Source organism: Silene latifolia, chromosome 5 (genome assembly GCF_048544455.1).
Source record: "Silene latifolia isolate original U9 population chromosome 5, ASM4854445v1, whole genome shotgun sequence".
In the NCBI taxonomy this organism is placed as follows: domain Eukaryota; kingdom Viridiplantae; phylum Streptophyta; class Magnoliopsida; order Caryophyllales; family Caryophyllaceae; genus Silene; species Silene latifolia.
Genome location: NC_133530.1, coordinates 28228889 through 28248796, shown reverse-complemented (window position 1 = coordinate 28248796; position 19908 = coordinate 28228889). Strand labels below are relative to the sequence as shown.

The window sequence follows — 19908 nt, the reverse complement described above, 5'->3', positions numbered from 1 at the left end:
GATATGGAGTTGATATAGTCGCGGTATTGGATGTGAGCGGAAGTATGCAAGAAAAAAGTTTGAAAAAGGTGAAAACTTGATATACGATTAATTTACTTCTAATTCCCCTCTTTCTTTTATGCAAACCGACTCGTATCGAGTCGGTTTCGGTTGCTTTTCCTTGCATTTTGTGCCCAATCCCCGTACTTGTTATCTTGTGTATCCTTTTTGCAGGAACCGATCCGAGTATAGAGGAATTGGGGCAAGGAAGGCATTCCATTGCCTTTACATGAAGAAGAGGTGAAGAAATCTTTGAAGACGAGTGTTACGGCAGTGAGGCCGTGGCCGATCCGCCACCGGCAGAACACACCCCAGACATTGCCAAAGAAGTTGAAGAAAAAGCTGAGTGCTGTGTTTTGCCGGCAGGCCGGCAGCCGGCCCACCGGTAGAACACAGCAAGAGGAATTAAATGAAGAATTTGAGGAAAAACAAGCTTGACCTCGCTGCCGGTAGGAGCACCGGCAGCCGGTCAACCGGCATTGCACACATCAACAAAGAAGAAGAAGTCCTGAAGTTGGTGTTTTGCCGGCAGGCCGGCAGCCGGCCCACCGGCAAAACACAGATGCCAGACATTTTAATTCATTGCACGGTTTTGCCGGTAGGACCACCGGCAGCCGGTCCACCGGCAAAACGCAGCAGCAGCGGATTTTGGGCTTTTCTCTCTTTTCTTCCTCTTTTCTTCTTAATCTTATACAAGCCTATAAATACCCCCTCCTTAAACCCTTTGACACACAACCCTAGATCTGAGAATATTTCCCTTTCAAGTTTCAAACTTTGCTAATCCTTTTGCTAATCATTCCTTAATTAGACTAGTTCTTCAATTAATTTGTGATTGAAGTTGGGTTGTAAGAAGAAGATTGAAAGTTTATCCTTATTTATTCTATCATAATTCCTTTCTTACTATTTGATTGGTATTATTTCTCTTCTTATTTTCATTTGTTTACTTTTCTTTTTCCATTTTGTTTGTTTGATTGTTCATGTTAAATTTGCATCTTTGTGTTTTTTGTTGTTGTTTTCACCATTGTTCATCTTTTCATTGTTTATCTTTCCATTATTTCTCTTTCCTTTGTTCACCCTTGCTAGTTGTCCTCAAAGACTTAATCTTTGAGTTGATTTTGTTAAAGATTGTGTCTTTTAGTTTACAAAACCTTGTTATTAGATTAATTCACCTTTATTCATAATTTGTGTTGGATATTTGCATGATTAGTAGTAGAATTCATCTTCCACCCATGTTTGTGTTCAAAGTTTCTATCTTTGTTGTTTATCTTGCTATTAGGAACATGATTAGTGAGTAGTCTCCTTCTAGGACTCGGTTTGACCCGATGTGGGTAATTTCACTAACTAATTATCATTAAGGGCTAATTTTGTGGGGGAAATTGGTGAGGGTAGTTTAGAGGAATTTCATGTTTAAGGTTTGGTTCTTGGGTAATGTCGACTCTTGACCCTTGACCACCAACGAGAGTTGGTTAGGTTGTTAGTTGGATATTTGGGAACCGACCCTTGTCACCGACTAAGGTTGAGACCGAAAGGGAGAACCGAGGAAGGGTGCCTCTAGATTAGTGTTTGAAATCGACCCTCGAGAGAGGGAGTGGGATGACCCGGAATACGATGAGGGTTTAATGACCTTGACCATTTACTTGACCTCCTTGGGAAAATGCATGTTCTTGGGGTTGTCGGGTTTTGAGTTGGGGATACCGGCTTTCGAACCCGAGAGGGGGGTTAGCCGGGGTAGCTAGTGTCCTATTTCGAACCCGAGAGGGAGGTCTTAGGCGAATTAGAGCCATCTCCCCCTCACCTACTTACCCCTTTTGATTAGCCTAGACGATTAGTATGTGGAATTACTCATATTCATGGTCGGACCGAGTTCTAGTCCTTCTCTTTATTTGATCTACCCCTTATCTTTTAGTTTGCTCTTGTCTTGTCTAGTTTATAGTCTTTTAATTGGTTAGTTTAGTGCTAGTTTGTTACCTCCACCTTTGTTATTTATCGACTTAGCTAAGCTCAAGAATATAGACAATTAGTAATCACCCCTACTCCTTGTGGATCGACCCTCTAGAGTGTACAACGATAAAATCGTGCACTTGCGAGGTTTAACTTGAGACCATCAAGTTTTTGGCGCCATTGCCGGGGAGTACGGCTTGATATTAATCGTTTTTGTTCTAGTTTAGACTATGTCCTTTGTTACTAATCCTTTCTTTCAAGTGCTTAGGTCTTTTGCATGAGTAAGCGATGAAGACGAGGTCAACCAACATATCCACTTGATCGCGAAATTGAAGCCACGGCAAGAAGACTTAATTCTCTAAGAAGAAGGGGTTTACTTGATACACCACCAATTGATACACCACCCATTGAAGAGGGTAATCACCAAGAAGCTACCAAAGTGTTTGAAAATCCTTTTGGGGTTTTAGAAGAAGAACCAAACACCATGGGTGATCCGGTTCCGATAAGAGAGACTATGGCTCCTAAGCACATAGTCAATCCAAGCATCCAAAGGCCGAGAATTCAAGCTAATAACTTTGAGATCAAGAATGTCTTACTCAACCTTGTTCAAGACAACCAATTTGGAGGAAGTCCATTGGAGAACCCAAACGATCATCTAAATGAGTTCCTTGAAAATTGTGATATGTACAAGTTAAATGGGGTCTCCGATGACGCGGTACGCCTTAGGTTGTTCCCCCATTCACTTAGGGGTTCGGCCAAGGATTGGTTGAAGAATTGTGACCCGGACTCCTTCAAAACATGGGATGAGTTGGCATCGGCATTTTTGAACAAGTATTTCCCACCCTCAAGAACGGCCAAAGTCAAGAGTGAACTACAAAGCTTTACTCAAGAAGAGGATGAGACCTTATATGAGGCATGGGAACGGTATAAGAAGCTCCAACGGTTATGCCCTCACCATGGCATTTCCGAGGCCGAGCTAGTGAACAACTTTTACAAAGGGTTGACCCAAGACCTTCGGCTTTCATTGGATGCGGGATCGGGAAAAGGTGCCTTGGACATTTTGGGGCATAAAGCGGCAAAAGAGCTCATTGAGGAGATGGCCTCAAGAACTATGGAATGGGGAAGTGATAGGCAATCAAGAAAAGGCAAGAACAAGGATTCTAATTCGGTTTTAAATGTGGAAGTTAAGGGAATACTAGATGAACTCACCCAACAAGTTGCTTTGCTAAATTCCAAACCTAAAGGCTCCGATATGAGGCAAGTCTTGTCTTGTGAGTTGTGTGGTGAACAAGGGCACACTCCCATTGGGTGTCCCTTGATTGCACCCCTCCAAGAGGAATGCTATGAGCAAGCAAATGGAATTTGGGAATCCACTAGTGCAAGGCAAGGGTTCACAATAACAACAACAACCAATTCGTTAATGGAAAAAGAACTCACCCTTTCTTGTCTTATGCTTCACAAAACATTCAAAATCCAACCACTTCCCAACCCCAACAACAACAAAGGTTCAATCAAAACTATCAATTCCAAAGGCAAATTCCACCCGGTTTCCAAGGGAAACAATTTGTCACCCAAAACCAACAACCATTTGGGGGTTTCAAGGGACAAAATTCCAATCAACAACAAAACCAAAATTTCCAACAACAAAACCAAAACTTCCAAACCTCTCAAAAACCATCTTGGGAACAAGCCTTTGAACAATTGGTCATTGCAAATCAAAAATCCGACTCAAAGCTTGATAACCACATAGCCTCACAAAACCGGGTTAATGATGAAATACGAGCATCCCAAAAGGCTACGGAAACTCATGTGGCCCAAATTTCTCAACAATTGAGTCAATTGGCTCAAAATCCGGGGAAGTTTCCGGGGAATACGGTTAACCCAAGGGAGGTGAGTGCGGTATTTTTGAGAAGTGGAAAGCAATTGGAGGAGGTTGAGAAATCTCCTAAATGGAAGAGGAAGAGGGTGTCTAGTGAGGTAGTGAATGAGCACCCGGTTGAAGTTGTGAAAGAAGATGAGATTATGGTGGAGAAGTCTAAGGAGGTGGAGATGGTTGACCCTCCAAAGCAAGATGAGCCTATTGCAACTAAGGCCAAAGAATGTACTCCCCCACCAAAGGAGTATGTAGCACCGATACCCTTTCCACAAAGGCTTGCAAGGCCTAGGATTGAAAAGAAATATGAGAAGTTTGTTGAGATCTTGAAGGGAATGAATGTAACTATTCCTTTCCTTGATATGATTACCGAGATTCCATCTTATGGCAAGTTTCTTAAGGAACTTGTCACTTTGAAGAAGAAGAATGGAGAGGTGCAAACCATCAACCTCTCTAAGGAATGTAGTGCTATTCTTACTCACACCAACAAGCTTCCAAACAAGCTAGAAGATCCGGGTAGCTTCTCTATCCCTTGTTCTATCCAAGGGGTGGCTATTAAAAGAGCTTTGTGTGATTTGGGGGCTAGTGTGAGCCTCATGCCACTTTCAATATTCAAGAGGCTTGATTTGGGAGATTTTAAACCTACTAGAGTTTCACTTCAACTTGCCGATCGGTCGGTTAAATTTCCCATAGGTGTGATTGAAGATGTACCCTTGGTTGTTGGGAAGCTTGTCATACCTTGTGATTTCTTTGTTATGGATATGCCCGAGGATTACAATGTGCCTATTATTTTGGGGCGACCTTGCCTTGCCACCGGTGGAGCTATGATCGATGTAAAGAGTGGGAAGCTATATTTGCAAGTGGGTGAAGATAGAGTGGAATTTGAACTCCACAAGTCCATGGAAGCTCCATCTCTCGGTGACACTTGTTGCATTATAGACATTCTTGAGAATCCCATGGAGGAGCATGACCCAAAAGCTTCCTTCATGGATCCTTTGGAGACTTGTCTTGTTAGTGGGTATGAGGTCAATGACAAAGATATTGAGACTCTTGCATATGTATGGATGTTGGATTCGGCTCCAATTCATGAACAAGCTCCCAAATTTGAAGTGTTGGAAGTCGGTAAGAAGGAGGAGAGTTCCACGCCTCCTCCTATGGTTGAACTTAAACCTCTTCCCTCTTCTTTGAAGTATGAATTTCTAGGAGATAATTCCACTTTTCCCGTCATCATCAATAGTGCACTTGATGACACCCAAACCTCAAAACTCATTTCTTTGCTCAAAAGGTTCAAGGGTGTCCTTGGGTACACTATTGGTGACCTCAAGGGGATTAGTCCCTCTTTGTGTACTCATAAAATTCTTCTTGAAAATGAGGATGCGTCCTCAATTGAGCCACAAAGAAGGCTTAACCCCATCATGAAAGAGGTTGTAAGGAAAGAAGTCCTTAAGCTACTTGACGCGGGCATTATCTATCCTATTTCGGATAGTAGGTGGGTAAGCCCGGTTCATGTAGTTCCCAAAAAAGGAGGCATGACGGTAGTGTGAAATGACAAGAATGAATTGATTCCTACAAGGACGGTAACCGGGTGGAGAATGTGCGTGGACTATAGGAAGTTGAACAAATCCACTCGGAAGGATCACTTTCCCTTACCGTTCATGGATCAAATGCTAGAAAGATTAGCTCAACACAACTATTTTTGCTTCTTGGACGGCTATTCGGGATTTTTCCAAATCCCTATCCATCCGAGTGACCAAGAAAAGACCACCTTTACTTGTCCATTTGGCACCTATGCATATAGGAGGATGCCATTTGGACTATGTAATGCTCCGTCTACTTTTCAAAGAGCTATGATGTCAATTTTCTCCGATTTCATTGAACAAGAAATGGAAGTTTTCATGGATGATTTCTCGGTTTTTGGGAAAAGTTTTGAAAGTTGTTTAATGAATTTGGAGAAAGTTTTGAGCAAGTGTCAAGAGTCTAACCTTGTGCTTAATTGGGAGAAGTGCCATTTCATGGTACAAGAAGGTGTTGTGTTGGGACACATAGTGTCCAATCGTGGGATAGAAGTTGATAAGGCTAAGATTGAGGTCATTGCTAGTCTCCCACCTCCCACCAATGTCAAGGGGGTGAGAAGTTTCCTTGGACATGCGGGCTTTTACCGCCGCTTCATCAAGGACTTCTCCAAGATTGCGAGACCTTTGACCGAGTTGTTAGCCAAAGATACTCCTTTCGTGTTCTCTAACCGATGTCTTGATGCTTTTAATAGGTTGAAGGAAGCTTTGACAAGTGCTCCAATTATACAACCTCCGGATTGGAGCTTGCCGTTTGAGTTGATGTGTGATGCGAGCGATCATGCCTTGGGCGCGGTTTTAGGCCAAAGGAAGGATGGAAAAGTGCATGCAATTCATTATGCAAGCAAAACTCTTGATGACGCTCAAACAAATTATTCAACTACGGAAAAGGAGCTCTTGGCCGTGGTTTTTGCAATGGAGAAGTTCCGGACCTACTTGGTGGGAGCTAAGGTTATAGTGTTCACCGATCATGTTGCCTTGAGACACTTGCTCATCAAGAAGGAGTCCAAGCCTCGATTGATTAGGTGGATATTACTTCTCCAAGAGTTTGACATGGAAATTAGGGATAAGAAAGGAGTTGAAAATGTGGTGGCCGATCATTTATCCCGGCTCATCAACCTCAATGTTGACAATGGGCTTCCTATCAATGATCACTTGCCCGATGATCACTTGTTGTCCCTAAGTTTAGTTGAAGCACCGTGGTATGCGGATATAGTGAATTATTTGGTCTCCGGGATAATACCACATGATTATGACTATCACAAGAAAAAGAAATTCTTTCATGATGTGAAACATTATTATTGGGATGACCCATGTTTGTATAAGTCTTGTGCCGATGGGATGATAAGAAGGTGTGTTCCAAGAGAGGAAGCTACCTCCATAATGAGCCATTGCCATGACTTACCTTGTGGTGGCCATGCAAGTTCCAAGAAAACGGCCGCTAAAGTACTTCAATGCGGTTTCTTTTGGCCCTCTCTATTCCGTGACGTTGCCTTTTATGTTAAAGGATGTGACAAATGTCAAAGGAGTGGAAATATCACAAGGAAACATGAAATGCCAATGAATTTCATGCTTGAGGTTGAGCTTTTTGATGTGTGGGGGATAGATTACCAAGGTCCCTTCCCATCATCGTTTGGAAATGAGTACATACTCGTGGCGGTCGACTATGTAAGCAAATGGGTTGAGGCGATCCCAACCAAGACTTGTGATGCTAAGGAAGTGATCAAGCTACTTCAAAAGATCATTTTTCCAAGATTTGGGGTCCCGAGAGTCCTCATTAGCGATCGTGGTACGCATTTCGGAGAAAGAGCATTAGAAGCTTTGTTGAAAAAGTATGGTGTGCAACAAAGGAAGAGTCTTGCCTACCATCCTCAAGCTAATGGGCAAGCCGAGATTTCCAACCGAGAGTTGAAGACTATACTTGAGAGAACCGTGAACAAGTCAAGAAAGGATTGGTCCTTGAAGATTGATGATGCTTTGTGGGCTTACCGGACGGCCTTCAAAACACCGATCGGTACCTCACCATTCCGATTGGTGTATGGCAAGGCTTGTCATTTGCCGGTTGAACTTGAACACAAGGCATATTGGGCCATCAAGCATCTCAACTATGACTTGAAGACGGCCGGTGAGAAGAGACTTCTTGACTTAAATGAATTGGAAGAATTTAGGCTAGAAGCCTATGAGAATGCTAAGTTGTACAAAGAAAGGACGAAAAGATTTCATGACAAGTGCATCATTAGAAGAGAGTTAAAGGAGGGTGAGTTGGTTCTTCTATATGATACCCGTTTGAAGTTCTTTTCCGGATAATTGAGGTCGAAGTGGACCGGACCCTTCACCGTTGTCCGATCTTTCCCTCATGGGGCGGTTGAAATAAGCCAAGGAGACCGAACTTTTAAAGTAAACGGTCAAAGATTAAAGCACTATCACGTTGGCAATCCCGTCCAAAAGGAAATGAAGACCCTTGAAACCTTTCTAGTGAATTGAGATTTTTCCATCCTCATTATGAAAATTGTTGGCTTGTTTACTTGGTCGAGCCTACGACATAAAACAAGGGCGCTACATGGGAGGCAACCCATACGATTTGTATATAGCATGCATCTTAGTTTAGTTGTGAGAGATTTGGAATCGTATTTTGTCTATTTGGATTGGTGACGGAGGTCACTTTTGAAGAACACAAGCATTATTTTCGTTGACCCGAAATCCCAACATCATGCGTCGGCGTAACTGTGGAAAACAAGAATCCCGGGGTCAATGAAAAAACTCAAATCCCGAGTTAAAGAAAAATTGAGCTGATTGGAAGAAAACAACGAAAAATAGCTGTGTGTTGTGTTTTACCGGTGGACGTGGGACAGCCGGTTGGTCCACCGTAGCGAGGCCAAACTTATTTCTTTGAAAAATTGAAGAAGTGGTGTGTTTTTGCGTGAGGCGCAAGAGCGGCTCACCGGCAGAACACACCTGACAAAGCTGAAAACACGAAGAATAATGATGAGGAGTGTGTTTTGTCGGCAGGCCGGCAGCCGGCCCACCGGCAGGACATACCTGATGACTTAGAAGAATTTGAAAAATGGGTGAAGAGGAGTGTTTTACCGGCAGGCCGGCAGCCGGTCCACCGGCAAGACACTCATACCTTGAAGCTAGGAAGTTGATTTTTGAGTGGGAGTGGTGTTCTGCCGGTAGGCAGGCAGCCGGCTCACCGGCAGGACACACCTGGTATATGGGAATATTAAGTGAAGGATGTGTTTTACAGGTGGACCGGCAGCCGGTTGGTCCACCGGCAGCGAGGTCAAAATTCTGAGGAAAGAAATTCGAAAAATAGAAAAAAGGGGAGTGTATTTTACCGGCAGACCGGCTGCCGGTTCGCCAACCGGTAAAACACACACGCAGACCAAAAATAAACTACGATAATCACCCCTTTTCTAATTCATTTCATCATTTCTCCTTCATCTTTCCTCCTTATTTTTCCCCCTTTCTAACCCTAACTCCCTCAAATCTCACTCAAACTTCCCTCAACCTTCACCAATCTCCTCCAATCATCAAGATGGCCGGAAGAAGAACAAGAGCGGATGTAGCAAGGGATCAAGCGGAGTTGATTACTAGAGCCGCAAGTGATACAAATCCCAATCCGGACTTTCCTACGGTTGAGTTTGCCACACAAACTCAGAAGGGTAAGTTTATTCTCTTCAAAAATCGTCCCCTTACCCCAACTAAGTTTTTACATCATCCCTCCTTATCTACCCTTGGGATAGCTAGGGAGACGGAAGCTCTCTTTACGGGGTGTGGCATGAGGGGAATATTTACAATGCATGAGTATACTTACCCTCGCATAACTTGGGAATTTTTTAGTAGTCTAAAGATTACAAAACACCGGCAATCGAATATGGTGGCTACCCTTAGCTTTCGTCTCATGAACCGGGAGCACAATATTACTTTGGGTCGGTTGGCTGGCATGTTTGGGTTGGAAAATGCACCGTCACATAACCCACCCGCTGATTTTCATTATTCCCGAGCGTGGAAAGCAATTTCGGGCCTTGATGATAAAGTTAGGGTGAAAAGGCCCGCGATTAGTTGCCACAACCCCGTCATTCGGGTGTGGCATAGATGTATGGGTTGCACCGTTCTTGCGGTAGATGAGCCGTGGGTGTTTAGGACCCACGAACTTGAAATATTGGGGTCCTACTTGTTCACTAAACCCACCCCCTTCAAAATTAATGTGGCTCACTACCTAGCCCTTCACCTTTCAAAGATTGCGAGTTCTCCGGGGCAAAAAGTCCCGATACATGTGGGTGGCATGATCACCCGAATTGCCCGGAATTTGGACCGTCCGGTAGACCTTTCTACCATGAATTGGATACCCGGGGACACTTACTTAACAAAGCATTACTTGACCACGAAGCTTGAGTGGCTCAAAGTGAACCCCCTTGACGGCCATGAATATTGGCAAATTAATCACAAGAACTCAATCCGGCTTCCCAATGTCACCGCCATTAGAATTGAAAAGGACAAGGATTTCTACCTCCTTGATATTGAAGAAGAACCACCCACCGACCAACCTCCTCCTATTATTCCACATGTATATTCACGGGACCGTCGAGTGGACACTCCTTCCACCCTCCAATACCAAGCGCCACAAACTCATCAACCTCCACCGTGGCAATTTCAACAAGGTGAGGGGTCCTCCTCGAACCCTCCTTCCTATCCTCCCTTGCCACCTTCCCTCACCGAGTGGATGGAGAGGATGGATATTGCCACGGCCAAGGCCGCTAGCGAGAGGGATATCTTGGGGCGGAAATTGGACCGTATTTACTATGATCAAGCCACCGGTACGTAACCGGTCTACGACGACTTTTGTAGACGGGATTACGTGCCCTTTGATGCCCCTCACCCTTCCTATTTTACTTGGCCCGACGGGAACTATCCCAAGGACGGGAGTATGGTCCACGGAGGTCTTAACCTCCAACCGGACTACTTTGCCGCCCCCATCTTCCCCCTTAGGCCCGAGTATCGACCGGAGGGGCATGATGCCCAATGGTTAGGGGTCCGGCCCTACTTTGCTAGTGATGTGGGTGCGTCGGGATCCGGTGGTGGTTTTACGGGAGGTGATGGAGGTGTTATGAACATGAGTGGTGATTTCACGGGCGGTTTCATGAGCGGCGTTGATGGAGGTAATTTCACCTTCAACGCCGAGGATTTAATTCAAGGCTCCGAGTTAAATACCGGAGAAAATGATGATGATAATGATGATGATGAGATGGACTCCTAGTCCCAAGAGGCCGAGTTGGTGGCCTATTATCCTCCCTTTTCAATCCAAAACGACAAGTATGAGCTCTTCCCTTAATCCAAATTCTCTCATTCATATTTAAATTCTCGCATGCATTTAGTTAGAAATTCACTTAGTTGCATTCATATAAAATTGCATTAGATTTCAATTTTGTAATATATTGTCACATTTAGTTATTGCATTCATATAGTGTAGCTTGCATCGTATTTCAATATTGCATATAGAATAGATCATGCATAGCATTCTTAATTGAAAACCACTAAAAAAAAAAAAATTTTGAAAAAACAGAAAATCACCAAAAAAACACGTATTTAATTTTCGAATTTCCTCCACACAAAAATACCACCTATTTGAAAAATACAAAAACATGTTATTTCTTTCCAAATATTTAAAAAGCCAAAAACAAGTTCTTTTAATTTTCCGACTTGCCCTCCCATGTGAATGAATAAGTGTGGGGAGGGCCTAAAAAAAAAAAACCAAAAAACTTGCATTTTAATTTTCAAAAACAAAAATACCAAAAATATGTTATTTTCACTTCAAAAATTTAAAATACAAAAATATGTTCCTTTCTTTTTCTTATTCACTCCCTATGCTTTTGTCCATTGAGGACAATGTACATTTCAAGTGTGGGGAGGGAAATATCCACTTTGTGAATATTGTTTATATTTGTTCATATCATTATTTACTTGTAAATTTAAGAAAAAGCAAGAAAATGCTTAAAAATTGAAAAAAATTCTGAAAAATACAAAAATATTGCATTGTATATATATATATATATGTTTGGCTAACCTTTGGCATGGACATCGACCATTTGAGGCGAAAAGGAGCTAGAAGTCGCTTGGTAAACTCGTTCTAATCTCTTACTCCTTTACCATTCTTTCTTTTTGTATCTTGTATATTTGAAGGAGAATGGGATTTTGTTGCCTTGGGTGTCTCCTTGGGAGACCGTTTGGATTGTTGGTGTTGATGTGTTGCTAGGATTAGCCAACTTGTTGCACGTTTCATTTCATGTTCGTTTAAATTTCCGCATGCATTTGTTCACATGTAAATATATGTTGTATTTCCTTCATTTTGCATTGAGTTTGTATATAAATGTTTTGCATAAATATGGTCTAGGAAGGGAACCAAGTACCCCTATGATGAGCTATTGTGTCCGATTGTGCCTTTCCCCTCCTCGTGACTCACACCCGTGGCCTCTTAGTTAGCCGAAGGAAGCGGGCTTGACCATTGAGTTCGGACCGACCTTGTGAGACCTAAGGCCGTAGGCTAGACCTAAGGCTCGACTTAGCTACTCAAAGGTAAGAGTATAGCCTCCTAGGGTGGGTACATTCATACCCCGCCCTCATCTAGGTTTGAGAGTAGGCCTCCTCGCGAGGCGTGTCACATCATGACGCATAAGTGTGTCATTTTGTCCTTAGACCATGAAATTGCATTACATTTTGTGCACGTGTTATGAAGGAAAATCAGTTTTTATGAACCTCACATAGCCAAATAGCCTTGTTTTGTCCCTTGCATTATCTCCCTTTTTGTTTCACCCCCTTTGAGCTTTAGCCTATTCATTTGGCAAACCCACCAAAATAGCTACATCCCATAACCACCCTTCCTTAATCAAGAATTGGTCGGTTTTGTAGTTGTGTTGTAGGAGGTGATTTGGGTCTTGATGGTGGATAGTGTACATGTCCACTTGGGTCGGAATTTGGTGTATATTTGGTTTTGTATATAAACAAGAGGTTGTAAATTTGTAATGAAAAGCAAAATAGAAAAGGTGAAAATGTCGTGAAAAATCAAACAATAGTGAGTCATGTTGTATATATGATATAAAGAAAAGAAGAAAAAGGCAAGCAACACCCCTCCTCATCATTAAACGGGGTAGAAAAAGCCGTTGCTAAATAAAGGGGCAAATTGATGTTTTTCCAAAATGAGTCGGGTTTACACATTTTTTGCATGGTTTGGGAAACCGAGCCTTTGTTACGGTGTAGACGTTACCATTTGTTGAAATAAGAGGAGTACCTTTAAAGTTTTTCCAATTTGAGTTGGGTTTATGCAATTTTTGCATAGTTTTGGCGATCCATGCTATGTTAGGGCATAGACGTGTCTCATGTGTTGCAATAAGAAATGGGTTTTTGATGTGTCGGCTATTCTTGATTTGAACTCCACATATCCAAACGGTGCTTGCACCAATCCCGTTTTGACCTACTCCCTAGCCCCGTTACAACCCTTGCTTCATATCGTGTGCACTTTACTTTTGTTTGCATTTCGTTGGACATAGGACGATCTTACACATTAGATTGCGGGCACGTTTTCGCTAGTCGAGCTAGGAGAGTGATTTTGGTTACTTTTTGCACAAAAATCACCTTGCTCTTTCATTGAGTGACGAGTGAAAACCGCGAGGATGTCGTTGCCTAGGCCCCCTTAGTCATGGGCCCGTGGTTGAATCTCGTGTCGGTTCGGTAATTCTCTTCGGACTTGCCTACTTCCCCTTTCCCCCGCTCTTGAATGTGTTTCTTGAGCATTGGTCACACGAGGGTTGCTTGAGTCATGCTTAGGGGGTTGGCACCTCCGTTGGAACTTCTGAGACGGTACTCCCGACCAAGACCATGTTTTGTTATTTGAAAAATTCGGCCACTTAGATGAGGAAAGTGGATCATTTTGTTAGATGCATTCTATTTATTGATTACGTGCTTTCATGATGGATGTGTCGAAAGTTTTGTAGCAAGACCCAACTTGCCTTGCAATAGGGCACTCTTCCCTCATGAGTGTCAAATTGCGAGTTGAAGGGGCGTTGAGTGCGCTAATACTCGATCGGCTTAGGTAGTAGTTTAGTTGAGTGATGCTTATATTGTGCACCCACTCTCCATATCTATCATAATAATGCTTTGTACATTGGTTTTGGGACTTACTCGGGGACGAGTAAGGTTTAAGTGTGGGGAGGTTTGATATACGATTAATTTACTTCTAATTCCCCTCTTTCTTTTATGCAAACCGACTCGTATCGAGTCGGTTTCGGTTGCTTTTCCTTGCATTTTGTGCCCAATCCCCGTACTTGTTATCTTGTGTATCCTTTTTGCAGGAACCGATCCGAGTATAGAGGAATTGGGGCAAGGAAGGCATTCCATTGCCTTTACATGAAGAAGAGGTGAAGAAATGCTGAAGACAGTGTTCTACGCCGGGAGGCCGTGACCGGTCCTGGCCACCGGCAGAACACACCCCAGACATTGCCAAAGAAGTTGAAGAAAAAGATGAGTGCTGTGTTTTGCCGGCAGGCCGGCAGCCGGCCCACCGGTAGAACACAGCAAGAGGAATTAAATGAAGAATTTGAGGAAAAACAAGCTTGACCTCGCCTGCCGGATAGAGCACCGGCGGCCGGTCAACCGGCATTGCACACATCAACAAAGAAGAAGAAGTCCTGAAGTTGGTGTTTTGCAGCTTGAGCCGGCAGCCCGGCCCACCGCAAAACATAGATGCGGACATTTTAATTCATTGCGGTTTTGCGGTAGGACCACCGGCAGCCGGTCCCCCACCGCAAAACGCAGCAAAGAAAGCGGATTTTGGGCTTTTCTCTCTTTTCTTCCTCTTTTCTTCTTAATCTTATACAAGCCTATAAATACCCCCTCCTTAAACCCTTTGACACACAACCCTAGATCTGAGAATATTTCCCTTTCAAGTTTCAAACTTTGCTAATCCTTTTGCTAATCATTCCTTAATTAGACTAGTTCTTCAATTAATTTGTGATTGAAGTTGGGTTGTAAGAAGAAGATTGAAAGTTTATCCTTATTTATTCTATCATAATTCCATTCTTACTATTTGATTGGTATTATTTCTCTCCTTATTTTCATTTGTTTACTTTTCTTTTTCCATTTTGTTTGTTTGATTGTTCATGTTAAATTTGCATCTTTGTGTTTTGATTGTTGTTGTTTTCACCATTGTTCATCTTTTCATTGTTTATCTTTCCATTATTTCTCTTTCCTTTGTTCACCCTTGCTAGTTGTCCTCAAAGACTTAATCTTTGAGTTGATTTTGTTAAAGATTGTGTCTTTTAGTTTACAAAACCTTGTTATTAGATTAATTCACCTTTATTCATAATTTGTGTTGGATATTTGCATGATTAGTAGTAGAATTCATCTTCCACCCATGTTTGTGTTCAAAGTTTCTATCTTTGTTGTTTATCTTGCTATTAGGAACATGATTAGTGAGTAGTCTCCTTCTAGGACTCGGTTTGACCCGATGTGGGTAATTTCACTAACTAATTATCATTAAGGGCTAATTTTGTGGGGGAAATTGGTGAGGGTAGTTTAGAGGAATTGCATGTTTAAGGTTTGGTTCTTGGGTATTGTCGACTCTTGACCCTTGACCACCAACGAGAGTTGGTTAGGTTGTTAGTTGGATATTTGGGAACCGACCCTTGTCACCGACTAAGGTTGAGACCGAAAGGGAGAACCGAGGAAGGGTGCCTCTAGATTAGTGTTTGAAATCGACCCTCGAGAGAGGGAGTGGGATGACCCGGAATACGATGAGGGTTTAATGACCTTGACCATTTACTTGACCTCCTTGGGAAAATGCATGTTCTTGGGGTTGTCGGGTTTTGAGTTGGGGATACCGGCTTTCGAACCCGAGAGGGGGGTTAGCCGGGGTAGCTAGTGTCCTATTTCGAACCCGAGAGGGAGGTCTTAGGCGAATTAGAGCCATCTCCCCCTCACCTACTTACCCCTTTTGATTAGCCTAGACGATTAGTATGTGGAATTACTCATATTCATGGTCGGACCGAGTTCTAGTCCTTCTCTTTATTTGATCTACCCCTTATCTTTTAGTTTGTTCTTGTCTTGTCTAGTTTATAGTCTTTTAATTGGTTAGTTTAGTGCTAGTTTGTTACCTCCACCTTTGTTATCTATCAACTTAGCTAAGCTCAAGAATATAGACAATTAGTAATCACCCCTACTCCTTGTGGATCGACCCTCTAGAGTGTACAACGATAAAATCGTGCACTTGCGAGGTTTAACTTGAGACCATCAAAACTTCTATGAAGTTTTTGGTGGAGAAACTCAGCTCAATTGACCGGTTGTCGATCATCACATTCTCGTCGGATGCAGACAGGTTGTGCCCATTGACTAGAATGCACAAGGATGGGCAAGCCAAAGTTGAGGATCTAATTAATAATTTAAGAGCGGACGGTCAAACAAATATTACGAGAGGCCTACAAGAAGCCTTAAGAGTGTTGGTCCAACGTAGACAACGTAATGGGCGTACATCAGCTATCATGCTTATCTCCGATGGTGAACTATCTTCGAGGTGTGATCACCCGTCTACTGTTGACGTCTCTGGTGTCCCTGTGTTCACTTTCGGTCTTGGTAAAGATCATGATATCCAGGTGTGTATTATCTAAGCAGCGCAAATTGTACATCATTCATTCAATTCAGAGTTTTTTTTACTGAAACACATATAGCAACATGACGGAATTGACATTGTATTTCTTCGGTTCTTCCTGTATAGGTGCTTCAAGATATAGCAAGCAGAAGTGACAACGGAACTTATTCGATTGCAGATGTGGAAGGATCAGACTCGGCGAGTTTGACCATAGCCATTTCATCTTGTGACCGCACGAGTTCACGATTCTGAGAGCCGATCGAGGTGGACAACGAGATTGGCGTGGAGATACTGCTGCTGGCGGGGCTCCTCAGCGTGGTTGTACAAGACTTGAAGCTGACAGTCACCCAACTCGGCTCAGATATCCAAGATGTTCGCGTAGGGAATTATGAACAGACTCGTGATAATGAATCTGTTACTATTTCATTTGGGAATCTTTACAACCGTGAGAAACGTAAGACAACCTTATTTCTTAGTCTTCTCGCTGTGGAAGAACAAACGGCAATCGATATCCTCAAAGTTACCTTGTCCTATAGGTACCTTTTACTCCCTCTGTTCTCCTGTAAACAATTCGACTCGCTTTGAATTAAAAAGATAGCCTAAACACTTCCGTAAAATAATTGCTACTGTGTGCAGGCCAAGCGGTGGGCGGACTTTGTTAATTAAACATTCACCTATCACTGTTACATTGGACCGCACGAGTTCACCAGTTACAGTAGACCCAGTCGAGGTGGACAACGAGATTGCGCGTGGAGATACTGCTGCTGGAATGCAAATGGCCAGAAAACAGGCTGATGCCAACGACTTTGAGGGAGCTAAGAAAACTCTTGACAACGCGGAGAAATCACTGGACCACCTTAACCATGAGGCAGATGAATTAATCAAGGCGTTGAAATATGAGGTCCAAGAGTTCTTGAGGTTGCTCAAGGATCCCGAGACTTATCTCAGAGAGGGTCATGCATTCGCTCTTTCTTCTGAACTGTCTCATAACCGGCAACGGTTTGCAGCGAGAGGAGACGCAACCCAGCTACTCGCACTGGCCATACCTCTCGTCGTCCTGTTTGCTAACCAAGCCATAGAATTTGAAAAGAACGTCGAAGTGCGCCAACAAAATAATTCAAACAATATCAAGGTAATTAGGCTTTCATTGTCTCTTGTTATCTGTCTTTGTTTCCTCTTTCCTTAATTCACCGGGATTGAGGGATTTGGAGGGAATGACAAGGGGGAGAGAGTCGGGATTTAAAATTCCTTGTTTGGATAGAAAATTAGGGTGGAGGGAAATGGAGGGGAGTGATTTGGAGGGATTCAATTTACCTCCACCAAGCCTAATCAAAATCTCTTTACAATAGGCAAGATTTGAAAGGAAATTGTATCAAAACACTCACACCTCATTCCCCTCCCTTTCCCTCCATTTTTGCTATCCAAACACACCCGATAGAGGGAAAGTGAGGGGAGGGGGAAAGGAAAGGGGGAGGGAAAATGGAGGAAGTGATTTTCCCTCATATGTTGGTGTGGAATAATTTGCCTTGTATGAGGGAAATGGAGGTATCCAAATTACCCTCCCTCCAAATCCCTCTACTTTTCTTTTGCTAACCAAACAATGCCCCCTCCCCCCTTCCTTGAAATCCCTCAATCCAATCCAAACACACAATGTACTAACCTTTTTGAATTAATAACCTCATATATATGATCTATGTATTTATCTATCTATCTATATCTATCTATTACTATATATTGTATTTAAATAGGACCCCAAAGGCTTCAATAAACGAAATAAATATATGCAAATTCATAATACTATGTAGTACTCCCTCCATTTATCTATTTTCTTCCCGTTTCATTAAAATACTCCTCACATATATTAGAGAAATGGGAAGAAAACAGATAAATGGGGGGAGTACATAGTATTAAATGTATAAAATTTAGGGTAAATTGATTATTACTCCCTTATATAATTCATTTTTCAAAACTTACTCCCTTCCCTTATTTTATTTTTTTAAAACTTACTCCCACCAATTGTATCTGTGATCAAATATTGCTTCCATTTAATGATTATGTCCAAAAAAAGAAAATATTCCGTCAAAATTTTAATTTTTGTTCTAATTATTGCATTTTATGACCATTTTGCCCTTTGCTTTATTAAATGACTAATGTTACTTCTATTTTACTACCCAAATTTGTTGAATCTCTTTCTTAATTCAATTTGCCTCACTACTCCTCTCTTTTCTCTCCACTTTTCATCTTCAACATCATCAACTGTTCAGTTATAAGGTGATTATGTTCTATCTTTACTTTGTTCCCATTATATGTGTCTTTCCTACAACCTAAAATTGTTCAATTTGGTCATTTTTTTCCTTTTAGAAACTAAGATTTAGTTAGGGTTTATAGTTTCTTGATTTTAGTTTGTTGTTTGCAAATTTGGGTGATAGAACATAGCTTCTAATTGGACAGTTGATGATGTTGAAGATGATTGAACAAGGCAAAGGGCAAAATTGAAAGTAACATTGGCCATTGAATAAGGCAAAAGGCAAAATGGTCATAAGAACAAAATTTCAAATTTTGGCGGAATTTTCTCTTTTTTCCGCCGGAATCTTTAAATCCCCTATTTAAATGAATAGGTGAAACTCTCATTTTTTTTCCCGCCTAAACCATAATCTCTCCCATCCACTCTTTTCTTCCTCTTTGAAGTGGGCACGGGGATTAAGGGTGGAGTATAATATTGATAAAGATATGAGTGGGGTTTGGTAATTGGATAGAGGTATGAATAATTAGGATTAAATATTAATAAAGGAGATGGTTGGGGTTTGGTTATTGGAGAGAGGTATGAATAATTAGGATTAAATATTAATAAAGGAGATGGGTGGGGTTTGGTTATTGTAGAGATGTAGGAATAATTATAATTAAATATTAATAAAGGATATGGTGGGGTTTGATGAGTGGAGAGAGGTAGAAGTATAATATTATTAAAAACTTCCCCAAAAAGGAAAGGGAAAGAAAACCTCAATAATCCGTTTTAGGAAATAGGGAAGAAAAGAGTGGATGGGAGGGAGTATTTGCTAAAATGAAGCTTAGTATTTTTAGCATATATATTATAGGTATGGTAGGCGATTAATTACAAAATCTTTTAAATTTAATATTTTTCATATTTTACATTCTGCATAAATTTATCTCCATTCTTAAATGATAAAAAAAACGGTATACATTTTTTTTAAAATAATTGTAGGATGAAAATTCATTGACTTTTGATAAGATGCACAAAAAAATGTTAATAGTAAAACGATTCTAAAAATAACATTATTAATTTCTCGATAAAAAAGTGTTATTAAAATACTCATAAGAAATTATTCTCAGCAATATTTGATCAGGTATACATTTGGTGGGAGTAAGTTTAAAAAAGAATTATATAAGAGAGTAAGTTTCGAATACTGGATTATATGATGGAGTATATATTAGGAAAGTTATTATTTTAGATAAACAATTACTCCGTATAATTTAAGAGTTAGAGCATGCTTGGCCTAAATTGTTAAAAATGAGTTTTTGTTTCTAAAACTTAATTTCTTAAAAATAGTTTTCAAAAATCAGAAACACCAAATTGTTGTTTCTATTTTTATGGGCAAAAAGATGTTATTTGAGTTTTTGAGAATTTATTTTTAACTTTTAAATATATGATGTGTTTGGTCAAAAAGTGTGTTTAAATTCAAAAACACTTAGAAAAGTGAGGCTAAACACACACACTTAAATTGAAAAGTTATAACAAGATGAACTGATGAAGAGGAAAAAGATTACACAACTTTCCTTGATTAATAATAATGACATCATTGTGATGTTATCGTGAAACTCTCAAG

At 41.4% G+C, this 19908-nt stretch overlaps 1 protein-coding gene, 1 non-coding gene and 1 pseudogene across 2 annotated transcripts; 2 read left to right on the top strand and 1 right to left on the bottom strand.

The window, feature by feature from the left end:
- Window positions 1-2464: 2464 nt before the first annotated feature.
- LOC141655134 (uncharacterized) lies at window positions 2465-7731 on the top strand (annotated as a pseudogene).
- On the bottom strand, window positions 2837-2943 carry LOC141658150 (small nucleolar RNA R71). Its single transcript, XR_012549052.1, has one exon. It is a non-coding gene; the product is annotated as a small nucleolar RNA R71 (small nucleolar RNA).
- Window positions 7732-15716: 7985 nt separating the features above from the next.
- On the top strand, window positions 15717-18537 carry LOC141655133 (uncharacterized). The gene is made up of 5 exons (XM_074462227.1): window positions 15717-16067; window positions 16190-16301; window positions 16407-16599; window positions 16700-17195; window positions 18493-18537. Exons 1-5 carry the CDS (start codon window positions 15720-15722, stop codon window positions 18535-18537), a joined length of 1194 nt encoding a protein of 397 aa, XP_074318328.1. The 5' UTR covers window positions 15717-15719.
- The last annotated feature ends 1371 nt before the right edge of the window (window positions 18538-19908 follow it).

Bases quoted from the DNA above. Each gene is read 5' to 3' on its own strand.
- LOC141655133 (XM_074462227.1), top strand. From the start codon at position 15,720: ATGAAGTTTTTGGTGGAGAAACTCAGCTCAATTGACCGGTTGTCGATC. The intron at 16,068-16,189 runs GTGTGTATTATC...CTTCCTGTATAG, and splicing joins GTAAAGATCATGATATCCAG to GTGCTTCAAGATATAGCAAG. The intron at 17,196-18,492 runs GTAATTAGGCTT...TTTGGGTGATAG, and splicing joins ATAATTCAAACAATATCAAG to AACATAGCTTCTAATTGGAC.